The sequence below is a fragment of the Gobio gobio genome, assembly GCF_949357685.1.
Source record: "Gobio gobio genome assembly, chromosome: 17".
Classification (NCBI taxonomy): domain Eukaryota; kingdom Metazoa; phylum Chordata; class Actinopteri; order Cypriniformes; family Gobionidae; genus Gobio; species Gobio gobio.
Genome location: NC_137110.1, coordinates 9909093 through 9930363, shown reverse-complemented (window position 1 = coordinate 9930363; position 21271 = coordinate 9909093). Strand labels below are relative to the sequence as shown.

The following is a 21271-nucleotide window of genomic DNA, read 5'->3' as shown; positions in this document are numbered from 1 at the left end:
AATCAGCTTTATCACTATTTGGCCATTGTAATCTTTGTCATCTTTAAAAAAACATAAGCACTGGCTATGTAAGCTAAGATTGATTTTGTGTAATTTTGGAAGAAAATAATACATTCTGGATAAAATAATAATATAAAAGAAAACATGAAATAAGCTACAAATACTAATCTTATCTCGAATGCCGTTTTAATTTTAGTGAGTAAATATTCAATATTTAAATTATTTTACATTTTCGGAAGTGAGGAGGGGCTTCTTAAAATCACTTCCGGTTTCGTATGACGAAGGAGGCGGGACTTTGTTAGCTATCCTAGTTGCTGGCTAACAGTTGTGTTGCTACTGAAGGATAATTCCTAACTTCGCCAATAAAGTCGCGGTTTTAATACGGGTAGGTCAGCGTATTTCTAAAGCCGTGTGTTCCCGAATACATTTGTTAACCTCGGCAAGATTAATATAAGAAACCGAAGTGCGCTTTTCTGGGAATTGAGTGAGTACGAGAGTACACCTCGAGACCGCTCTTTTGTTTGACTGAAACACGGAGCGTCGATTGGCTGTTGGCGTTTAGGGATTGTTTACCGGAAGATTAGCACGCGGCTAAGTATGCTATTCCACACAACACTGTAGATATAATAGTTCATAGCATTGTAGCTTCCGTTATAGGCGGACTTCAAACCTGGTATGAAAGAATGCATATATGGGTGATGAATTAATACCCAAACCTTCCTTTGTCCTCCCTTAAGCTGGTCAACTGTAGTTTGTTTATGACTAGTAGCTCGTATAGACATTGTAAACATCATTCTGTATGGGGAAATAATTTGTGATGATCTATAAAATATACAGTTGATTATTTTAGAAATACAGTGGCACATATTAACATCTTTAAAGACTTCCTAATTATGTTTTACTCTAAAATATTCCGTTCTCTTTGAGCAATTCACAGTTGTCACAATTGCTGTTGACATTTGTTCACTAAAAAGTATATCCATACAAATGTATAGATACTAAGAATTTGTGCCTGACATACAAATGGATATCATCTCAACAAAATTGAAGATTTCCATCAGGGATGGACATTTATTAGTCAATTGGTGGAAACCCGGTGTCTAAAGGATGTTTGGGTCATCGACAGGTACCGATTTTCCAATGGGCTCCAAGAGAAGACGAGCCACCTCTCCCTCCAGCAGTGCCAGCGGAGGAGACTTTGATGATGCCACCTCATCCACCCCAGTCAGTGGATGGAAGAGGAGGAGAGCTTCCACTGCTCCTTCTGTTGATCAAGTGCGTACATGGCATTTAGTATATTTAAACTGCTTGCTTTGGCGCACAGCTTAAATCACAACACTGATCTTGTCAGGTTTTTGACTTTGACTTTATCCTGTCTATCCCTAGATTGCTGTGTGCCATGAATTGTACAACACTGTCAGAGATTACAAAGACGACCAAGGCAGACAGATCTGCGAGCTCTTTGTTCGTGTACCAAAGAGGAGGTACAAGTATATTCCTTGTCTTTGAATGCACTCAGCCAGTCAAATGTCTGGACACACCTACTTGTTTAATATAACTATTTTACCCTCTTTTTTTTTTAGTTGGCGTAAAGTCATAAAACAGAATCTGATTCCCTTTAGGGTTATTATAGTCAACATAAACCAGACCAATATTTTCGTTACTTGAAATCAGTGGTGGACAAAGTACACAAATCAAGTTCTTACAGATACTCTGTTTAAAAATATTACTCCAGTAAAAGTATTAAAAGGTTAGTTCACCTCAATTTTAATTCTGTCATTAATTGTAAGACCTTCGTTCATCTTCAGAACACACATTAAGAATTTTTTTGATGAAATCCGAGAGCTTTCGGACCCCTCATAGACAGCAATGTAATCACCACCAGGGCTCGACATTAAGCCGGTTCACACGCTTGTCCTTTGGACAAGTAAATCTTTCATTCACTTGTCCGAGTAAAACATTTGCTTGTCCGAATTTTTTTTGTAAATATAATCTATACTGAAGCAATATTCTCACCAGTGTTTAATCAGCTTTGACATATTTAAATATGCATATTTGTCATATTTGTACCTTTTTATAAAGGGCATTTTTCCATAATCTTATTAAATATAGGCTATGCTTCAGCTTTCCTTTTATATTCTTAAATTTGATCTATAAATTAAAATAAGACACTATATGACACTATATATGGCTGTTACCAATCAAATTAAATCATTTACACTGAAAAATTACAACTGCATTAAATAATGTTGAGATTATTTTAAATATTTTTGAATATACAAATACGAAATGTTGGAAAGATGAAACTAAACCACCAGTAGGTGGCAGCAGGTGACCGTCTTAATGAGCGAGTCATTGAGTCGATTCATTACGCTGAATCATTCACTAAGACACACTGTTGCTGTGAGATGCGTTACGGTTCTCCTGTGATATTTGTTTGGAACTATTTTCGCTGCTGAAATAGAACAAAAACAGTCCATATTGCTTCTAAAATGTAAGTGACTTAATGTTAATGAATTGTTTATGGAACTGGCTTATGAAATCAGTGTCATTTTCAGTCGTGATGGTATTCAGGAAAATAGCACTCTTGTTAGTGTTTTGTTGCTTAACTGTATCATATGTTAAATATAGAAACTACACAATTTTAACCATGTATGTTAACTGAGTTTCTTTGTATGAGCGGCGCTCATTTGTTTTCGATTTTCTCCTCGAGAGGCTGCGCGAGCCTCAACAGCACAACCTTGTCAGTTCGTTTTATATTATTATCCACTATCGATCACCACTTACACTAATTGAATGCAGAATCATTATTGCACTTTGGTGATTCCCTAGTTATTTTTTTGTTTTGACGTTTTAACCAGGATACTTGTCCGTCGGGCAAGTAAAATTGTTTTTCACATGACATTAACATTAAGCGTTAATGTCGAGCCCTGCACCACTTTCAAGGTCCAGAGAGGTAGGGAAGACATTGTTAAAATAGTCCATGTGACTACAGCGGTTCAAGCTTAATTTTATGAAGCGTCGAAAATACTTTTTGTGCAAAAAAAAACCAAACACAAATAATGACTTTATTCAACAATTTCGTCTTGTCTGTGCCAGTCTCCTACGCAGTTTACGTTGTAAATACAGTGACGCGCTTTCGAGTTCTGCGGCAGAATGGCGGCTCACCATTGGCCGATAGGGTTGGGTATCGTTTGGGTTTTTTTCGATACCGGTGCCAAACCGATACTTTTAAAACGGTACCGGTGCCTGAACCAATACTTAAAAAAAAAAAAGAGCCTCAAAACAAGGTGGAAGAGATTAAAGAATGGCTTTTTATTGATTTTTTTATTTAACACTAAATAACAGTTACAGTAATAACAGCAGTAGTCTGTATTCTTGGTCTGCTACAAACCAGCTTCCGGCTTCAGCTTTATTTTGCAGAAATATGACCATTTTCTCTGGCTAAATATTTTAGAACCGCCTTATTGTTTCCATGACGACGCATCATGCTTCTCACATGACACACAGCAGCCGCAATAGCGCTGTATGACAGCTCAGCTGTATCGGGTTTATTTCTTTTTTTCTTTTTTATTCAGAATATTCACAAACTTGCCAACTATGTCATGAACTATTTGATATTCTGATTTTCAAATATGTGTGAGTGAATGTGTGTTAGTTGATCTATACTGCGCGATGGGCTGCACCATGTTAGTTTGCGCCTCAGCGAATCGGATCTGTCGGATTTACATCGCGTAAATTCATTCACGTCTCACGAAATACATGAAAGTAAGTGACCGGTGGACTGGGAGAAGAATAGAGTAAACTATATAGTTACTATATAATGTGTGTCTGATATGAATAAAACATGTAGTCAAGTTATAACTGTCTTAAAGGATTGTTTTTGCCGTTTCCATAGACATCAGTTTGTGTGTGCTAGTAGCTTACTTATAAGCATTTAAATGTCTGAAACCTAAAATGAACATTATGTGGTTGAAAACACTGAATTGTTGTGATATGTGTCAAGCGCTGAGCGTGTCTGTCTCTGGCTCGGCACCAGCCAAAGCTCGAAAGCAAGTTTGAATTTAAGTGGCACCGAAATCTGCGTTCAGATTCTGTCCGGTACATACCGGTTATATGGGCACCGGTACCCAACCCTTTTGGCCGATGCTGTTCACATGAGCACCACAACGTATATGTGAGATGCTGACACAGGAGCTAGCCCATGGTGAGCCGCTGTTTTGCCATAGAACTCGAAAACGTATTTACAACGTAAACTGCGTAGGAGGACTGGCACTGGGCCTTGGAAGTGATAATTAAATTGCTGTCTATGAGGGGTCAGCGAGCTCTCGGATTTCATCAAAAAATATTATTGCAAAATATCTTAATTTGTGTTCTGAAGATGAACGAACAACTTACAGGTTTGGAACAACATGAGGGCGAGTAATTAATTACATAATTAAAATTTTTGGGTGAACTAACCCTTTAAGTACTCCTTTTCAATATTACTGGAGTAAAAGTACTGATTTTTAATGTACTAAAGTATTAAAAATAAAATGTACTGATAGATGACATAAAAAACACACAACAAAGTTACTAAAACTTTACAATTAAAAAATCTAAAAATCAAAACACATTTAAAACTTGCAGAAAAAGGCATCAAGTATCAGGAGAAAATTCCCCAAAGTGTTCATCTTGTCAGAATCCACTGTCCATTAAATATATTTTGCTGGACTGTTTTATTCTGTTTATACTTTTACTAAGTGAATCCAAATTTAGTCTTAAGGTTTTTAGAAAAAAATGGATCTTTAACATCTTTAGTTATATTTTTGAATAACTGAATCTCACTCTCTCCATGAACATAGCCATACAAGCTGGAACAAAAGTTTAAGTAGTAATCACACTTCTTCATTCTGTTTCATTCTTTTAAAAAATGAATTTTACAATGTGATATTAATCATACTGAGTTTAATGCATGCAATAGACACTAACGTGCGCCTCAACCTCTCTTGCTCTTTTTCTTGTTTTAGGAATCAGCCGGACTATTACGAAGTGGTGAGTCAGCCCATGGACATGATGAAGATACAGCAGAAGCTCAGGGCAGAAGAGTACCAGGATGTAGAGCAGTTCACAGCTGACTTTCACCTGCTTATTAATAATGCCAAAGCATACTATCAGGTGAGTTTTCATTTACATATTTAAGTGCGTTTAACATTGAAGTTTCTGACACATGAATCAACGCAGTCTGTCCATTGTTTTAGACTGCCGATTAGCCATGGATGCATTCCACACGCAAAACTGTTCAGCATAACAGCCACCGTCAACTTAGAAATGCTAATATATGTACCTGTGGGTCTCTTACAACAGGCTGACAGTGCAGAGTATAGAGCTGCCTCTAGGCTTTTGAATGTCTTCCTGTCCACCAAGAATGACCTGCTACAGGGAGGGGAAGGAGAGGATGCCGATGATGACGAGGAAGGGGATGATGTGGAGAACCCAAGTGCCTCCATGGAGGAGGAGGTAAAGACAATTTACAGATTTTTCCTGTTTGTTTGATTTCTGTGCACATCCAAACTGATATCATTTCTTTCCCCTCTGTGCGACTTTGCTCATCAGAGACCTCCAAGCTATCTAAAAGCCATACTGGAACAGCTCTTGGAGGCAATTGTGTCATGCACTGATTCCTCAGGGAGGCTTGTTAGTGAACTTTTCCAAAAACTTCCTTCCAAATTGGTAAGACCCAAGTTTGTGCACTCACTTGGTGTGGATAAGCATGCTAGACTAGTTTATAACTTTAATTAAAACTGACTTGGGTTACACTTTGGTGTGAAATGTAGTTTACTTTAATTGATAATTTTCTTCTTTTGCCCATTACTTTCATTTCCAGCATTATCCAGACTACTATGCTGTAATAAAAGAACCAATAGATCTGCGCTCTGTGGCTCAAAGGATACAGGTATGTGAGGCTTTGAAAGCATACTAGCGCACTATAGCAATAGAAATGTGCTGTGCTGCATATTGTTGTTATAATAATTTAAACCATGACATTACCGTCAGAGGCTGTTGATGTAATATATCTGTCATAATTGTATAATATTTAGTAATATGCAGCAAATCTTAGAGACTTTGTATAATAATTATTATAACATATTGGTATCTTTATAATAGTAATGTTTTGTTCTGTTTTAGGCGGGACATTACAAATCCATCAGTGCCATGGCCAAGGACGTTGATCTTTTGGCGAAAAATGCCAAAACCTACAATGAGCCAGGGTCACAAGTTTTCAAGGTTTGTGTTCTTGTGTACCCTTGTTGTCTCTCCATCACATGCATTAAGCTATTTTTTATACAACAAAATAATTTTTATCTTTCTAAAGGATGCAAACACAATTAAGAAGGTATTTTCCCAGAGAAAGACTGAGATTGAACAGGCTGAACCCACTAAAACCAGCCTTCGTATCAGGTATGTCCTATTTTCGTAAAACTGGTTGCTTTGAAGAGGCATCTTTTAGTCCAGGGGTTTTCAAACTGGGGTCCGGGGACCCCCAGGGTTCCTCCAGAAGGTTCTAAGGGGTCCCCAGAAAATTTATGAGAATAAAAAGACAAAGCAAAAATTGATAAAGTCTACCAAACATTCTAACTGTTTCATTTCTAAAATGTTCTCTCCTTTCTTGCTGTATACATATTTTCCAGAATTGTATGTTTGTTTTATATCTTTCTAGTGAGTTTTCTTATTATAGTCCCCTGTATCATGCTCACTGGGGTTGTAAGGCAGTATTTTTAACGTAGTACGTAAACTGCTTGCATACATTTATGTTAAAGTTGCTTATACAAATAATTTTTTCTTGAAAATATTCTTCTTCAGGTTTATACATCCAACATTAAGTGTGCAATGTGTATTTATAATGTCATACTTACTATTTATCTAACAGTTTACAATGTTTTTTCATACATAAAAATATATAGATGGATTTTAGGTAGGGGGTCCCCCATAAAGGTTCATCATATTTGGGGGTCCTTGGCATCATAAAGTTTGAAAACCCCTGTTTTAGTCTGTAACACATTTTGTATGTTTTGCTAGAAACCGGAGGTCTGCTCAGGGTGACCGCCTGTCTGCCATCACTATGTCTCTTCAGGCTGGATCTGAAAGTGATGAAGACTCCATTCTCACAGGTACATATCTATAGTTCCCCTTTGACATCCGTTTTCTACGATTACTCTATAGCAATCTGTTTGAGAGAGCCTGCCAACTCTACTTATGAAAAAATACATGGTCAAGGTCTGCAACTGAATACGTCTGAAAGATTGTTCTTTAAAGTACCTTTGTCTGTCCTTATACTCTTTCTCAGGCACGGTGCGTTTTGACACTGGAGAAACGGAGGCTGATTGTGGTCTGAGTGCAGGTGACCCAATCCTCCAGTTGTACCAGTCAGTGCGAGGAGCACGTAGCGTTCAGGGAAAGCTTCTCGTCGAACCGTTCCTCCAACTGCCCACGAGAAAGGAATACCCAGACTACTACCTTCAGATCAAAAACCCCATCTCCCTACAACAGATCAGGTGTGGATAACACACATGGTATATCTGTTTATTTGAATCTTAAAGGTTAAAAAAAGTCAAGATTACACACTTTTCCCATGTTTTACATTTCTTATAGGGATAAAATGAAGAATGGAGATTATGATGGAGTCGAGCAGATTGAGGCTGACCTTGCACTCATGTTTGAGAACGCTAAACGCTACAATATGCCCAACTCCACCATATACAAACGTGCTCAGAGGTTACAGCAAATAATTCAGGTCAGTCCGCTTTGATAACTACACTTTTGTTCCATAAACTAATGAGCTAACTGAGGGTTAATTATTTGGGTGGAATTTGTGTTCTAGCAAAAGAAAAGAGAGCATCGAGATGACGATGAAGGAGATGTCTCTACTGCAAATTCCGATGTAGGAAGTGGTAAAAGGAAAAGGTGATTTTATTTATTCATCACTTGCATTATTTTTTATCAAGTTTTGATTTTGATGACTTGCAATCAGCAATGAAAAATCCTTTTAACATTCTTTTCTTTTTGCTGCCATAATCTGATCCTAACAGCCACAAGAAGAATACCAAGAAAAACCGAATGAAGACGCTTTATTCTTCAGTGACCGAGGCACGTGAGACAGGCACTGGACGGCGCCTCTGTGACCTCTTCATGGTGAAGCCCTCTAAGAAGGACTACCCAGACTACTACCAGATCATCCAAGATCCAATAGACCTGCGTACCATCGAGAACAATATCCGCACTGAGCGTTATAACAATGAGGATGCACTTATGGATGACATGAAGCTTTTGTTTCGCAATGCCCGCCACTATAATGAGGAGGGATCTCAGGTGGGCATTATGACTTTACTCAAACTGAATGCTATTCAACTTTGTTATATCAACTTCAAAGTTAAAATACAAAGTTTAAAAATACAAAAGTTTGGGGTCAGTACATTTTTTTTATGAAGGCAATTAATACTATTATACAACAAGAATGCATTAAATTGATCAAAAGTTAGAGACATTTTTAATGTACAAAAAATCTATTTAGAATAAATTCCGTTCTTGTGAACTTTCTATTCATTAGTAAATTCTGTACAGTTTCCAGAAAAATATTCAGCAGCACAAGCGTTTTTAACAATGATGATGATAAATGTTTCTTGAGCACCAAATCAGCGTATTACAATGCTTTCTGAAGGATCACGTGACACTGAAGACTGGAGTAATGTAGCTGAAAATTCAGCTTTTCCAAAACATTAATAAATTATATTTTAATTGAATTTAATTTGAAATTCTAATAATATTTCACAATATTTCTGTTTTTACTGTATTTTTGATCAAATAAATACAGCCTTGGTGAGCAGAAGAGAGTTCTTTCAAAAACTTTTTTTAAAAGTCTTACCTACTCCAAATTATATATGGCATTGCATCAAGGGCTCATTTTTATCTCTCGCAAGTACGTCTGTGATAAGAATGAGACGTATGGAGGTGTTAAATCCAAAAGGAAGTTAATCCCAAAAATAATATTGTCATTATTTACTCATATGGGTTCAAACCCAAATATAATCCTAAAATGTAATAGACCTAATAATTTGAAGTTTATCTTTGTCATTACAGTTTTTTTTTTTACCCGCAGGTTTATAATGATGCAAATGTATTGGAGAAGATTTTTAAGGATAAACAGAAAGAGCTTGGCCCTGCCCCGGAGGAAGATGACGTTGGCTCTCCCAAACTCAAGCTTCGTATGTCTTTTGGCAACTATTTGACACCTTAACGAATGGAGACATAAATCTTAGATTTAACACATTTTTTACGAAGTACTTCTCTTTTTTTTTAGGCCGTAGTGGAGTTGCAGCCTCCCCTAAAAAGGCTCGTACACAGACCACACCACTCCAGCAGAAGCTTACTGATATCTACGAAGCCGTGCGCAATTTCACTGACAACCGCGGTCGACGTCTCAGCACCGTTTTCCTGCGTCTGCCATCACGTTCTGAGCTGCCTGACTATTATGCTGCCATTAAACGTCCCATTGACATGGAACGTATACGTAGCTACATGGTACAGGGGCGCTACCAAGACGTCGACTCACTGGCAGAAGATTTCATCCTTATGTTCAACAACGCCTGCACCTACAATGAGCCTGAGTCTCTAATATACCGTGATGCGCTGCTGCTCCATCGAGCCTTTCTGGAAGCCCGTAGACGAATTGAGGATGAAGAGGATGGAGATGATGGTGGACTGGGTGGATTGTCGGTTGCCTCTCTCGTGCGTGAGCTCATCCGTAACCTCTTTGTTTCAATGATGGGGCACCAGGATGACGAGGGACGCTGCTATAGCGACTCTTTGGCGGAAGTGCCCGCCATTGACCCCGCTAACCCGGAAGACCCACCCCTCACTTTAGAGATTATTCGGAATAATGTTGACCGCGGCCGCTACAGGAGACTGGACGTGTTCCAGGAGCATGTGTTTGAGGTGCTGGAGAAAGCAAGACGTCTCAACAGGTAAGCAGTGAAGAGTGTGAAGCTTTTCTTGTCGTCATTAAAGAAACAAATCTGTCCTGATTCATTCAGTCCCAAATTATGGTAATGTCTCTTTCTCTGTGGAATTCAAAATATGCTGCTTTCTATAAAATTGACAGGAATGGGGCTTTAAAAATAGACCAAAAAAAAAAACGTGAAAATATAATTAAAGGCTCCATATGACTGTATATGATATGTGCTATGTGCCAAGTTTTTGAAGCCATGTGATGGCTAGCTTTGTGTTTGGTAAAAATCTTCCCTTCAGTTGTATGTTTCTGAAACATCACTCCTCAATTTAGCAGTAAATCATTGACATTCTTTATGAGATGTTTATGGTGCTTTTTCATTAATTTTCAAAATTTGGAAAACGGTTGCCTGGACATTCTGCTAAATTACTCTATGCATGTTCCATGGAAAAAAGATATGTTTGAGTACATGAGAAAATCTTCATGAATAATTCCTTTGAGCTCCATTTACGTCTAACGAAGTGAAGTTTAATGGTAGAGTCAATATGAATAGAACGTAGAAAAGGTAATCTGAGAATTCATAACAGCTATTTTGTGTTTTCAGGACCGATTCTGAGATCTTTGAGGATTCTGTGGAGTTGCAATATTTCTTTGTGAAGATCCGTGACGAGCTATGCAAGAATGGCGAACTCTTGCTTACCCCAGCACTGAGCTACACATCCAAACATCTGCATTCGGACATAGATCAAGAGAAGCGAGAGAAACTGCCCCAAGAAATTGAGGAAGATCAACTGAAACGGGAGGAAGACAAAAAAGGTTTCCAAAATTGCTTCTAGCTTTTTTTTTAAGTTATGCATGTAACACCCTAGGATACTCTTTAAAGTCTTGCTGCTGAAATGACTCTCTAATATAGTAGTGTACTAATGTTTACTTTGCTTTTATGATTTTTAGCACTTCCAGAAGAGGACAAAGTAGAGGGTCCTGCAGGAAGCCAGTGGCCGTCAGGTCCTCAAAGCTCATACAGTCAGGACTGCAGTTTTGAGAACAACACCTACAGCGTGGGAGACTGTGTATATGTTCAGCCTTCAGAAGCGAATTTGCAGCCCCACATTGTCTGCATTGAGAAACTCTGGAAGGATGAAGCCGGTGTGTCTTTATTGCTCCTATCTCTATTGCTTTTTTTATTGGTATATCACCTCCATTTGGTGTCAAACACATAATTATATATGTCTGTTAAATCATCCCTTTTTTTTGCATTAACAATTGGATGTTTGTTTTCTGCAGGTGAGCAGTGGATGTATGGATGTTGGTTTTATCGTCCAGGAGAAACTTTTCATCTGGCCACTCGTAAGTTCCTGGAAAAGGAGGTGTTCAAGAGCGACTATTACAACCGTGTGCCTTTCAGCAAGATCTTGGGGAAATGTGTTGTGTTATTTGTGAAGGTGAGTAACATAAGCCAATAATTAATTAATAAGTCTATCCCCAGTATCACAGACAAGACTTAAGCCTAGCCCAGACTAAAATGTATGTTAATTGAAAGCAACTTGCACTGGTATATCTTAAAATATGTCAGTGCCATTGTTTTGTCTCAAGATACACACCTGTAATGTTTTTTTCTAAGGTATGTTTATAAAAGCTACTTAAATGTCCTTATTGAACTAAGTCCAAATCCTGGCTTAATCTACCAAGAGGTTCACAAAATGCACCCATAAACCATAAGAGGTTCACAAGCTATTGATGTATGTTGCATTTAAGTCTCTTGAATGTGTAATTTTTATTTTATTAGGAGTATTTTAAGCTGCAACCAGAAGGCTTTAAACCTGAAGACGTCTATGTCTGTGAATCCCGCTACACTGCCAGGACCAAAACCTTTAAGAAGATCAAGATATGGTCAATGCCACCAAACTCTGTCAGCCTAGTCTCTCGGGAGGTTCCTTTACCTGTAGTCAGAGTTGCATCCATGTTTGTCAGTGCAAAAGACAAAGTGGCTGATCTTCCTGATGCAGAGAGTGGTGGCTTCATCGAGAAGGTATGAAGGATTGATTTTGAGTACAGTTCTCATTTGATTCTTATTTAATTTGAATTTAGCATGTAACTTATTTTTTAATTTACTTTCCACAGGAACGAGAAGACGTTCCAGTTGAAGTGGCCAATGGGGAGGCGGGTTGTCAGTACTTTGAACAGCTCCACTATAATGACATGTGGCTTAAAGTGGGTGACTGTCTCTACATACGCTCCCATGGGCTGGTGCGACCACGAGTTGGCAGGTGGGCAAAATCATGCTTATTTTACCCAAATTACTTAAAGTACTTATTAACCAAGAAGCTTTAACAGCAATGTAAGTCTACAGCAATAGACTGAGTTGTTATGGTTTTCACGGACAGGATTGAGAAAATGTGGCTGCGGGATGGAGCAGCATTCTTTTTTGGACCCATCTTCATTCACCCTGAGGAAACGGAACATGAGCCAACAAAGATGTTCTACAAACGTGAGGTGTTCCTCAGCAACCTGGAGGAGACCTGTCCTATGACCTGCATCTTGGGTATGGGCACCATGTGAATGAATTTATTCTAATTGTAATAGAATCCTAGTTTTATATCAGATTGCTGTCCATCCAGAACCCATAGCCCACCAAACTGTTGGTGTTCAAGCTGTGATGAAGAAATTTTTCCAACCGTACTTGTCACATTCTGGTGCCTCTGGGATCAGAATGTTTTCATTTCACAAAGACTCTGGAAATACAATTAAGAGCTACTTCTTGTGGATGTCTGCAGTGATTTTATGGTATAAGACTAACCACCTCAGAACCCTGAACGCATAATTGAATCAGTGCGGGATCACTTGGCTTGAGAAAAGAACAAAAATCAGCCAAGTGAAATAAATTATAGCAGTTCCAGTAGCAAATTTATCATGTTGACACTTACAAGAGTGTGCTTGCACACAAATAGGATTTATACAGCTGATTAAGTGCTTGAACATTTTCATTTTAATTCCTCTGTTCCCTTCTCCAGTTCTCTACCTTTTCTCTTAAAATTCTCTATTTGAAAACTTACTATAGACAAAGTTTTAAATCATTGTTTTTTTTTTTTTACAGGGAAATGTGTGGTCTCTTCTTTTAAGGACTTCCTGTCCTGTAGGCCAACTGAATGTCCAGAGGAAGACGTGCTCCTGTTTGAGAGTCGCTACATTGAGAGTGAAAAGCAGATGAAGAAGTTTAAAGCACTTAAACGTTTCTCCATCTCAGCCAAAGTGGTTGATGACGAGGTCTTCTACTTTAGGTGCATTTTACTTTCCTACCTTTATTTTTTAGGGAAGTGTCACACAGCCAGAGTGTGTTTATTGAATATGAAGAGATTATTTAAGAGTGCTCTAAGTATGTCTTGTTGCTGTTGGTAAAAATAATTGATTGGGTTTAACCACTAACTTCCTTTAAATAATTTTCAGGAAACCCATCGTGCCTCAGAAGGTGCCATCTCCCCTGCTGGATAAGAAGATTGAGGAGCTAGAGGCTAAGTTTGCAGACATGGAGGATCTGGATGAAGATATGGATGACCTGGATGAAGATGACGATGAAGCAGTAGCGACGCCGTCAATGCCACCCAGTCAGGCATCCACAACAAGTGACATGGATATGCCTTATACACCCCCACAGGTACCCCATACTCCCTAGAAATCTTCTTTTTATTATACAAATATGAAAATAATTAAAGCTGTTGTCCGTAACTTTTTTATGGTTAAAAATGATCCAAAATCAATTTTTGAGCAAGTACATTACCAGCCAGTGTTCAAAACTGTCTCCCTACCGTAGCCTGATTAGCCAAATGGTACGTTTGTAATAATGTGTTATAATTTGAGTGGTACTGGTAGCTTTCTGTGGGGAAATGCAAGCAAGGCGCCGTTCGTTTTTGTGTCAATTATGTCACGTCTGTATACATAGAGTCTCGGCTAGTAGGTTATATCATGCAAGGATGCTGTTGGTGGCGGATCATTTATAGTCTTTTCTCACAGCAGCTGGAATAATTAAACTTATCATTTTGATGGTGGATTGTATTACAGAAAGGTCCAAATGACAATCAGTGACAACTGGAGATTCACCCGTAGTCAAAAGCAAAAGATTAGACTGTACAGAAATTGGAATTTACAGGTAACACTAATTAGAGGTCTGCTACCCGACCCAAGCCCGGCGGGTTCCGAAAAACGTGCAGGTGTCAGGTAGGGTTCGGGCTAATGTTTAATGATCAGCCTTGGGTTCGGGTCGTGTTTGTAACTAAGAAAGACTAAATCGGCTATATATAGTTTGCGTGCCGTGTGCTTTGCCTGCTTGCTGTGTTGTGACCGAAAGAGCATGCGTGAGAAAGAAACTACTGTGCATGCATAATACATGCATACACACACACAGGCTATATATAATATAATATAATATTTAATTTTAAATAGTATTTTAATTTTATCATTATGATAGGCTATATAAAAAATGCGCACAGCAGACGACAGCAAGCAAACATTAATCATGAATGCGATAACGCTAAAAAATACTGAGGGGAAAACTTATCACAGTTCCAAATGATGCAGGAAAAGCTGCACTCAGGAAGAATTATGATCAACTGTCGATGCTCTTCTCTTCCTTCATAACTCGTACTGAGAAGGATATATTTCAGTGTTTCCCCTACAATGTATTGCGCCGCTGGATTTTCAGCGCCAATGCAAAATCTTCACATGATCAGTAATATCACATTCACTGTACAAGAGAGAGAGATTGACGATGGCCAGAGAACTAAACAAAAATGTAGTTTGCTTACACTTACACAATATCACAGGGCTGTGATATTAATCTTATTTTATTTTCGCTTCCAAGTATTATAAAAAGAAGATATGAGGTAAAACTATTATAAACTATGCTCACGCATCGTCTAGCACAACTTCCTTCCCTTCAGCGCGCGCTGTCATTTCTCCCCAACAAACATGCATTTAACGTCAGATTCAGCACAATCTGTGATTGTTGTCAAATGCACTCTCCACTTTGGCTAAATTGCAGAACATGTTTGATGAAAATGAAAAGCACAATAATCCGCGCAATAGACGCTGTTTCCAAGTTCAAGGCGGGGGTGTGTGTGTGTGTGTGTGTGTGTGTGTACGTACGCTGCGAAACGGACCGATTTGCACATGTGCTTCGTTTGCGCGACTAAACCGTCAAATACACAAAAAATAGCCTATATCTCAAAATGACAGGCTTGGAGAGTATTCACTTAAACACAGTTTAGCTTAAATGGGCGTAAATAGTTGGGAGAAATTAATGGGAGAATGATATTAGATCTGCGTCTTAAAGGGGCAGCATCTAATAAACCTGGTGACGATTGAGCCAATAATGTGAATCAAACAACAAAAGGCAAAGAGAAAATTACTTGCAGCTCTTGTATGATAAATATGAATCAATGTTCGTTTATACTGTAGATGTTTTGATTTTGTTGTCTTTTTTCTGGTAGTTATTTATCTCTTACCATTCTTCAAAATCTAACTAAGCAGATCAGGCTGAACTTTTATTCCCCATAGCACACTATTTTAATTTTTAACAGTAGCTGTTGTTTTCTTTACACCCCTGTTTGCTGTGCACAGTCCACGCCAAAGATAAAGGGTATGTCCAAAAAGGAAGGAGCCAAGCGCAAGATCAACATGAGTGGCTACATCTTGTTTAGCAGTGAAGTAAGGTCCATTATAAAGGCTCGTCACCCTGATTTCTCCTTTGGAGAGCTGAGCCGACTGGTGGGCACAGAATGGAGGAACCTGGAAGCTTCTAAGAAGGTGGAATATGAAGGTATAGCTCTAGTCCGTTGTTACTATAGTTACTAATTTTTATTCAGATAATTATTGAGTCATACTCAAATAAAGCAAAACATTTTTACAAGACTTACAACCAATTCAGTCGCAATAAAAGATGCTTTTGATTTTTGATTGTCTCAAAATTGGACATTTCTTTGCAGATTTTAAATATGATTATTTTACTTTCTTAAAAATAGCCTGCAGTTGGACCTTTAATTTTCCCCGTATAAATGAATGAGTAACTCAGGATATTTTTGCTAGTCCATGCACAATGCATAATGGTTTGCTGACTATATCTGTATGGCAACATTTATGCATACAGAAGAATCTGTAATTCAATTATAAATGTTTTTCCAGAACGGGCAGCCAAACTGGTAGAGCAGCAGGAACGGGAGAGGGTCCATCAGCAGCAGCAGCAGGCAGCTTCCCCAAGAGCAGGTACCCCAGTCAGCACAATGATCGGGGTGGTACCTCCCCCAAGCGCTATGGGAATGCTAAACCAGGCCATGCCACCTGTGCCAGGTAACGCCAAATCTCCCCCGCCCTTGCTGAAAGAGACAGATGCAGCATCCGGGCACCCTCCAACAATTCTCATCCATTTGAACCATCTAATACCTCAACTCATCAATCATGTCACACTCTTTCCCATACCAACAATGTGCCCCATTAGTTCCGATTCAGTTCATTTTATTAAATGTCTTTTGTTTGTATGCAAGCTTGCATTTATTTTTGTCTTGTCTTGTGTTTTTGAGTATTGCCACTTTTTTTATCTTTTTGCATGACAACCTTTTTTTATTAACCAGTAAACATTTAGAGCTCTTTTTACATGCCTGAATTAACCACATTTAGGCCTGGTTTTACAGACAGGGCTTAGATTAAGCATTAGGCTTTAGTTCAATTAGGATATTTAAGTAGCTTTTATAAACGTGACTTAGAAAAAAACTTTACTGGTGTGCATCTTGAGACAAAACAATGGCACTGACATATTTTAAGATATGCCAGTGCAAGTTACTTTCAGTTAAAACCGCTCAAACATGCATATTAGTCTGGGACTAGGCTTAAGCCTTGTCTGTGAAACCGGGGGTTAAATATTCACACTTGACATTGATATGACCGTTATATATTGTAGTTGCATGACTTTAGTCGGCTGCATGTCATCAATGCATGGATCTTTTTGTGCTATCTCCTCCTCACCCAAGGCATGATGGGAAATTATGGCCCACCCTACATGCAGTGTCCTTCTGAGGGCATGATGGGCATGGGTGGCACACCACCTCATCCTATGGGGGTGCCCCAGCTGCCTTCCCACCACTTCCTTCTGCCAGGCATGGCCGGGTACCCTGGTATGCCCCATCCGGGTAAGAAGCACCCTGATTAGTCAGAAAATCCCACTTGAAGATCTTCTGACCAGCTCCAATCCAAATTGAAAAAATAGGAAATCCGTGTTTTTTCTTGGTTTGAACTCATGGCTTTTTTCCAAAAAACGTGGGAGCTATTTGTTTTGAAATGGAGCCAATTTTTGTACATTGTTTCAGTGAATGAAGAAATGCTTTGTATCACTAGATAATATCTGTATTTCTGCATGATCTAATTTTAGTTATATCTAATTCATAGGGTGGGAATAATCACACAACACCACTAACATGCTAATTTTCCCCCACCCTCAATTTCTCCACATTTTCTTAATTTAATTTTTACATGAGATATCCCACCTCCATTTGAGTTTGTTTTAAGAAACACCATTTGTTTGGGGAAAATGTAACCGATACAAACAATATGAATTTATATATTAATAATTAATATATAATATAATTAATTCAATCTGCACATTATTTGCAACCTTATTCATTGATGTTAAAATGTAAACTTTTGTGGAGTCCTACAGCATTTGGCCCTTTATTAAAGACCGTTTCCTTCTCAGGTGTGATGGGCCCAGGAATGAACGGAAGTCCTGGTCCTGGAAACCATTATGGCATGCAGGTGAAGAACATATTCATGCAGCTTTCACTAGTGACACTAAAGCAGATGCAGTTTGTAATCTCTGTCTTTACTTCTCTCTTTGTCCTTTCAGATGGGTGGATATGGGCCTGGACAACAAGCTCCACCACCATATCCAGGTCCAGGTCAACCAGGCCAGCAGCATCCAACCCCGCCAATGTTTGTCGCCCCACCTCCAAAACCCCAGCGTCTTCTGCATTCAGAGGCTTATCTGAAGTACATCGAGGGCCTCAGTGCTGAATCCTCCACCATTAGCAAGTGGGACCAGAGCCTTAAGGGTAAAAATTATTTGCATAGAAATTCGAGTTGTTTTATTTAAAAAAATTATTTTTAAGGATAATAGTTTTATTCAGCCAGGATGCATTAAATTGATAAAATGTACAGTACGACAGTACAGACATTCATAATGTTACAAACGATTCCCATTTCAAAGAAATGCTGTTCTTTTAAACGTTCTATTTATCATAGAATCCTGAATTTCTTTTTATAAGTTTACACGAAAACATTAAACAGCACAACTGTTTCAAGCGTTTCTTGCACAGCAAATTAGAATGATCATGTAAGACTGAAGACTGGAGTAATGATGCTGAAAATTCAGCTTTGCTATAACAGGAATAAATTACATTTTAAAATAGAAAATCATTATGTGAAATATGATTTTTTAGTATTGCATATCAAGTTAAAATGAAAATGATAAATTTTGCCTTGCCAAAGAATGGTTATTGTAAAGCAATTGTTTAAAATATTTTTTTAATGAATAATTTGATCTTTTTTCTTTACCTTTTTTAGCATTTTTTTTCTCATATAATGTTGGTGTCTTGCATCAAAACCATTCATAATTCAGTCATTATTTTTTTGTTGTTAAAAATTATCCAAAATCAATTTTTGAGCAAGTACATAACCAGCCAGTGTTCAAAACTGTCTCCCTACCTTAGCCTGATTAGCCAAATGGTAAGCTTGTAATAATGTTATAATTTGAGTAGTACTGGTAGCTTTCTGTGGGGAAATTCAAGCATTGCGCCGTTCATCTTTTCGTCATTACGTCAGGTCTGTATACATAAAGGAGGAGTCCCGACTTGCATGTGACGATTCTGCAGGTGGTGGACCATTTATAGTCTTTCCTCACAGAAGTTGTAATTAATTAAATTTATCATTTTAATGGCGGATTGTAATCCAGAAAGGTCCAAAGTTCAACAATCATCAGTGACAACTAGAGATTCACGCGTAGTTAAAAGCAAAAGATTAGACTGTATAGAAATTGAAATCTACAGGTAAAGCTAATACACGCTAAATACATGTAGTCACGCAATGCTGATGTTTTTAACCCTTGTGCATTAATTAATAAAAGTTACACATAGGTCCATAGAGGACGACAATGTCCATGTCGAAAAACTGTCATAAATTCATCTTGGGAGCACAGACTTAAGTTTGATCTCATTTTAAAGAAGACTCTTGGCATTTTATTGTTGAAGTCAAAAGAGTTTAAAAAGTGAAACCAAAAAAAAAGTTATAGAGGTTTAAATTTATTAAAATTATTTATAAATAATATTTTATTTTTTGAAACATGTTGAATTCTAAAACTGCTAGAAATTCAAAGCCGTAAATCTAAACAAGCTGTGTTCCAAATTTGAGGTTGATATCTCAAAAAATTAGCTCTCAGTAAGATTTTGTTTGGGCGCAGTGCCAACTTTTCACCATTAGATGCCAGCAAAACTGCAGTGATACACACAGCGGTTGGATTTGTGAGTTTTTCTCTCAAATATTACAAGCACACACACACAATTTTTTTATTACATACATACACACCACACTCTGTCATCCATACTAACTCACCCACAGAGTTATAGCTGCATAATTTATCCAATTGGCTTTATAATATGCATAAGCAGAAAACCGGAATAAAGGGAGTATTTGCTTTATACACCAAACCTGAATAAATGGAACCGTCTGGTACATTAAAAAAAAAAAAAAACTTTTGAAGCCAACAGAATGAAAGTCTATTAACAAAGATTGCATCATTTTATAGTTAAATGGCAATGGGATTAAAAATTGCAGTTTTAATGGGTTTCAATGGGGACATTTTTGTTCAAACGATGCTAAAAGGAAGTATTTTGTGTACCTAGTGCAAAAATTTTTTTTTTAAAGGAAAATTCCAATAAAAATGCACACCAGGCAAATTTATCACAAAAACAAAACTGAAAAAGCCAAAAATTTCCATAAAGATGCACAAGGGTTAATATTTAACAATTTAGGAACTAAGTATAATACTAATTTGCATGGTTTGATGTGATATGAGCTGAGCTATAAGCTTTATTGTAATGCTTTTTTTTCAGTTGGTCAGAACAAAAGTGGCAGACATGTTTCTTACTTGAAATTTCTTATTTTGGTCATACTTCCAAGGCAGCTTTAAATTAATTTTCTTTGACTGTCAGACTTAAGAAGTTTTTTATAAATGACTTATGTGATGTTAAAGCCAAAAACATCTTTGATTGATTCTTTCTGATTATCATTCCTTCAGCACAAAGAAAAGACTGTCGGCTCAGCAGGGAGCAGGAGAGCCGCCTCCCTACTCACTGGCTGAAAAGCAAGGGCGCTCACACCACGATGGCCGACGCATTGTGGAGACTGCGAGACCTGATGATGAAAGACACGCTCAACATCCGACAGGCGTACAACCTTTAAACTTTTGTTTTACCTGCCAATTCTCAGGACTCTTAATTTATGCAAGACTATTCTCTTACCAAATCTTTCCTATCATGACTCAAGATGTGATAAAGTATTATGTACTGTTTCAGCAATAATTATATCTCCTAGTTGTGTGCACATGTGTGAAAAAAATAAAGGTTTTAGCCAACTCTTTAGGTACGTATGACGCACTGGAATTAAGTCACTTATGAAGCAACTACTGAAATGGATTTGAAATGTGTCGCTTTGACTGTTACTTTAGATGAATTCTGGTTGCGTTTATGATGTTTTTATATTTCTCAAACAATGGCATCACCAATCCTCACAAAGTTCTCTGGCTGTGACCACTCTATACAAAGGCTTTAAATGGGCAAACGTTGTAAAAGATCACAGTAGCATTTTCTAAGGATATTTTCTTTTTATACAGAGGCAAAATAAGCTGAGTTCCTCTTTATTTTAATGATCATGTAATTTGTTATTTTTCATTGTGTACATATGAAAAGGCCTGTGATAAATTCTTTGTTCTGCAATGCTTATTAAACACTATTGCAATAAAATGACAAAATTGGGTAAATTTGACCAATAAACAGCATTTTAAAAGAATAAAGTGTACTTCAAGCATGTCCAAAACATGTTTGTGAGAAGATAGAGTTACAAGCCCCTCCACCCACCACCACTAACAAGGCCCGCCTCACCAAACAAACATATCTAACTCGGCAAATGTAGATATTGATGTATGTTTGAATACAAATAATTACATAGCAGAATAGTAAAGTAATATAGTAA

General features: G+C 37.8%; 1 protein-coding gene across 8 annotated transcripts; it reads left to right on the top strand.

Moving 5' to 3' along the window:
* The first annotated feature begins 269 nt into the window (after positions 1-269).
* pbrm1l (polybromo 1, like) lies at positions 270-21111 on the top strand. 8 transcript variants are annotated; one of them, XM_079841390.1, is made up of 30 exons: positions 270-595; positions 1127-1275; positions 1387-1484; positions 5010-5157; positions 5347-5499; positions 5596-5712; positions 5867-5935; positions 6169-6267; positions 6356-6441; positions 7060-7151; positions 7328-7535; positions 7633-7774; positions 7862-7944; positions 8070-8349; positions 9137-9242; positions 9338-10001; positions 10590-10801; positions 10937-11131; positions 11270-11427; positions 11772-12014; positions 12107-12252; positions 12370-12527; positions 13080-13263; positions 13430-13637; positions 15599-15797; positions 16160-16240; positions 17002-17160; positions 17724-17782; positions 17874-18078; positions 20319-21111. In XM_079841390.1, the coding sequence occupies exons 2-30, from the start codon at positions 1141-1143 to the stop codon at positions 20480-20482; spliced, it is 4851 nt and encodes a 1616-aa protein (XP_079697516.1). In that variant the 5' UTR covers positions 270-595; positions 1127-1140; the 3' UTR covers positions 20483-21111. The 8 variants fall into 8 exon arrangements, with proteins under 8 accessions (XP_079697516.1, XP_079697514.1, XP_079697519.1 ...); XM_079841388.1 differs by having other exon boundaries at positions 16160-16324; positions 20319-21096; XM_079841392.1 differs by having other exon boundaries at positions 286-385.
* The last annotated feature ends 160 nt before the right edge of the window (positions 21112-21271 follow it).